The sequence below is a fragment of the Castanea sativa genome, chromosome 1 (genome assembly GCF_040712315.1).
Source record: "Castanea sativa cultivar Marrone di Chiusa Pesio chromosome 1, ASM4071231v1".
NCBI lineage: Eukaryota > Viridiplantae > Streptophyta > Magnoliopsida > Fagales > Fagaceae > Castanea > Castanea sativa.
In genome coordinates, this window is record NC_134013.1 from 70,199,455 (window position 1) to 70,204,122 (window position 4,668).

A 4,668-nucleotide genomic window follows, 5' to 3' on the forward strand; every position below is an offset into this window, starting at 1 on the left:
ATAACGAATGCTCTAGGAACATTAATTTAGAAAATATTTTTAGAAATTTTTTATGGAAAAAAAACAATTAATTAGATGTCAAAATTAATTAATTGACATGACTACATATTAACAATTAATAATTAACATGACTACATATTTTGAAAATCTAACTATTGGATACTATGTTCTTATTGTTACTAACAAACATTTCGTGTTAATTAGATGTTATTTACTATTTGATCCGTAAACTTATTACAATGAATTATATGATTAATTTTGTTGATAGAATGCTGTTTGACTTGGTGATTGCGAAAAAAGTCAATTTGTTAGCCACAATCCAAGTATTTTTGTAGTTTTGAATGTTCCTCCTTCCGCAGAACTGTACTACCTGTTTATGCTACTTTATAAGCTATTTGCTACTATGATGCCTTCTATTCTTTAGTATGAATGAATCAAAAAAATTTGAACAGATCTTTACAAGTGCGGTGGGTTCTTTGGCAAGGGACCCATATGTCATTGTAATGGGTGCTCTTTGGGCATTTATTTTTTTTTTCTTTGAGAATGTTGGACATTTGTTAATAGATTATTTTAGAAAAAAAATTTAACTTTTCCAATATTAAAAAGGATAATTACTAGTGTACGCACATTAAAAAAGATAATTACCGGTGCACACACATTAGTGTACACATAGAACACACAAGTCATGATTGCCTTGTAAATTATAACTTGTGCATACTATGAGTACACTATAGTGTGTGTAATAGACACCACTCTATTAGCATTGAAGAATAATTTTTGAGAGGGGTGGATTGGCATTTTAATGCTAAATTCCTTCGTATAATATATATAAAAAAACAGCATAAGGGTGACATTAAAACATAATTATAATTTTATAGGGGTAAATCATGTGTTTTGATAGTGCAGAAGGTTAAGTGTAATTAGGGTGATAATTAGAGTGAACGTTTGATTTGCCCCAAAAATAATTAAGTGTTTCAATGACTATACCATTTGTTATAACTTTTACCACAACTTACTAAAGTGGGTGATTATGAGTGATTGTCAATTACTAACACATAGACCCTTATTTTTCACCACTCACTTTGTACCATGTCAAAGTTGTGTCCCTATAACTTTTCAAATTTAAAAAGCATAGCTATTTAAAAAAAAAAAAAAAAAACCTCTTAAGTAACAACAATTTTCACAACTATCAAAATGACAAGTTGTTAATGATAGATAGTAAAATGATAATAATAATTGGTTAAGATAAAAACCAATAAAAAATTGAAGCTCATTTGTGAAAGATATTGTAAAAACTGTTCTCATCAAAGTTATTTATGAAACAATATATATGTCATTAGATTTATTGTATTTCCATACTCAACAAACAAACAATTAAGTTATTGACCCAAAATGTAACAAAAATGTTTGTGTTTATCCCAAACATGCCCCCGGTGAGCATTGGACATTGGTACCTAGTAGTTAAGGAAAAAAAAATCAATAAATTACCAATATTCAAACATAGAAAAATTATATTGAGATTGCAGGTAATTTTTCATTGCTTTGTCATCGCCCAGCTCTGGATGGTCAACAATAAGATCACAATTAAAACGGGAAGTAACGATGCTAAGAGAAAATGATTATTGGCTTACCATTATGAATAAAATGAAGAAACGTAACATGATCTTGTGTCCATTTCAGGTTACTTTTTTTTCCTCCTTGGGTTTGACAGTGTATTGGGTGTCATTGAAATCATGCTATCCATCCATGAAATGGATCGATTCCAAATGGAGAGTATCCGAAGACTAATTGTTTCCACACGTATGTTAAAATTAATTTCTTAGATATGGGGCATTCTGTGCTAAAAGCGATGCTACTTTTGGTAGAACTGTTGTGAACTCATCAAGCAAATCAGGGTGACCATAGAAAATAATGGCAACCTAAAAATATTAAACAACAACACTAGGAAAACAAAAAAAATCGAGGCTACAAAAATACTGAAAATGGATAAGAAAACTTATCCAGTAAAACAAGAGAAGTGAACAAACGTATATTTACCACGGTTAGTACCTCATTTTGAAAGTGTTTTGTAGGAATAAAATTCATCATTAAACCAAAGAAACCAACATTTTCTGTTAAAATTCAACAGAGCAAAACCGTATACACCTCTATCTTGTTCACAATTCACAAAGCAAAACATTATATTCACCTTTATCTTGTTCACAATTCACAAACCAAGATTCTTTGCTGAAACAGATGCTGTTTCCGGAATAAATGTTGTGAACTCATCAAGCAAATCTGGATGACCACAAAAAAGAATGAAAATTTGAAAGGTAAAACAAAAACCTCTAAGAATACTGACAGTTACATTAAAGAAAAAAAAAAACTTTCTAAAAAAAGAGCAGTGAAACAAACAGAACCATAGCATATACTGACCTCATTGGAGGCCTTATTTATGTCTTTGTGCTCCTTCCGGTAGGTACTCAAACAGTCTAAGAATGCTTTAAAAACGTGTTCATCATTTTGAAAGCGTCTCTGTAGGAACAAAGGTCACCATTAAACCACAAAGAACCAACATTTGCAGTTAAAATTCGACAGAGCAAAACAGTATTTTCACCTTTATCTTGTTCACAAATTTGATAGCTCCTTCAAGTTCAACCTTCTTTTGTAAAGCAGCCTCGTCATCCTCAAGGGTTATTTCATACCCTTTTGGCAAGAAGATGTTAAACCCAGAAATCAAGTTATTATGGCCTTCAAATAATTCCTTCACTCTGGCTCTGACACCAACAGTATCAGTTCTACAAGAACAAACGATGGCATAATCTTTTAGGTTTTAAATGCAAGGATCCATTAATCCAAGACAAAAACTTCATAAATGTGATTACTGTACCTTTGAGCCTTAAAATCTTTTAAGACCTCAAGGAACATGTCATATTTCTCTCTTTGATCTTGAAACGTTTCCTTCACATCCTTGAGATAGCTTAAGCACTCATATGTTGTTAGTTTCCCTGCGGTACAACCAAGATCACCACCTCCTGCACCTCCACTTGCAGGGACTTGGGATTGCCCATATCTTCACATTATATATATAAAATTAGCATAACCACAATTCATCCTGAACTATAAACATCTATAGCACAGCTATTCCATAAACGCAACATATTCATACTATCAATCTGATCTCTATGAGAGTACAAAATTTTATAACTTGCTGATACCCAGTCAATTTTAACAGCAAACTGATTCCCAGAGTTCAAATTTCTCATCAGTGACATTGCCTGTTCTCATTTGGTTGGAAAACTAGGATTCAAAAGGAGAAAAAAAAAAAAAAAAATTCCAATTCCCCTCCACAAAAACAAAGTCCCACAAAGGGGAAAAATTCCAAGCTTTCAATTAAAAACTTATCACACAATAAGTTTCTTAAAAATTATATCCAATTACAATAAGCAGAATTCATTAACAAAACCAGCCAAGATCATGATTCAAATTCAAACATAACCCATATCTCTCTTCCCTCACAAAAAATCAGCTAACTCCATTATACAACAAAAAAAAAATCACCAAGTAAAAAGAAAAAAACTTTCCTCAGACGAAACATTCTCTAGCAAACCAAAATAGAACTTAAAGAATCAAGCAAAAAAAAACTGTAAAAAACAACAAAAGAGAAAAGCGTACAGAGAAGAGAAAGAAACTTACGAGTCTCCACTTGAAGAACCAGACGGCAACTGAGATTGCGAAGAGCTATCATCGTCTCCTAATTTCTTCATCTCCGAAGCAATCCACCACGAAATTCTTAATTCTCAATTTTCAAATCGCTAGCAAAAAAAACGTAGAAACCAAGAGACCTAATATATATATATATATATACACACTAGACACGTGCGTTATTATTATTTTTGGTTTTTCCCTCCTTTTTGGATTTTGACCCCTACTTATATGGGACCCACTTGAATTTAGATGATTACAAGCATCCATATCTCAAAAAATATCCTTGCCCTAAGCTAAGAGGCACGGGTATCTAATTTGTTAACTTTTAATTTGTTGTCCCAATTTTGATGAGATTTAATTTGTTACCTTTTAAAAGTTCATGTTTTAATTATTTATTTTTTAGAATATTAAGTATTTTAACATAAGCACAAAGGGAGAAAGGAGAAGGTTTTAATGAAACTAATAGTGGTTCATGTTTCAATCTTGTACTTATCACCGTACACCCTTGGTATGATGGTCACTTTACAAGTATAAGTGCTTGTGGGGTGTGGGGGACAAGAGTCAGGTTCAAGTTTTCAAGAAGGAGCTTCACACATATATATACTTAGATTAGGCTAGAGTAAAAATTCTATCTTGTTTAAAAAAAAAAAAAATCTTGTACTTTCAAAATGAATACAAATCTCTTTCCTCATTATTTGTGTTTCACTTTATGTTTCTCATTTCATCTTCCAATTTGCATAACTGAGCTAAGTTTCATTTCCAAAATAAATTAATTGACAAATCTAAATTTGTTTAGTGCAATATCATTTGTAACTTTAAAATCTCTCATATTTGGCTATTTCTTTAAGCAAAAAAGATAAAATTAACATTATGACTTATGAGCTATCCCAACCATTATCGGTGGTCCTTGGAATGATACATGAACAAATGAGTATGTCTTCAATCATAGAAATTCCATAAATTATACTCCTATAATTCTAA

General features: G+C 31.4%; 1 protein-coding gene across 1 annotated transcript; it reads right to left on the reverse strand.

The window, feature by feature from the left end:
- Positions 1-2,421: 2,421 nt before the first annotated feature.
- Positions 2,422-3,790, reverse strand: LOC142639934 (paired amphipathic helix protein Sin3-like 2). The gene is made up of 3 exons (XM_075814061.1): positions 3,676-3,790; positions 2,870-3,052; positions 2,422-2,777 (listed from the first exon to the last, which is right to left on the reverse strand). Exons 1-3 carry the CDS (start codon positions 3,744-3,746, stop codon positions 2,564-2,566), a joined length of 468 nt encoding a protein of 155 aa, XP_075670176.1. The 5' UTR covers positions 3,747-3,790; the 3' UTR covers positions 2,422-2,563.
- Positions 3,791-4,668: the final 878 nt, after the last annotated feature.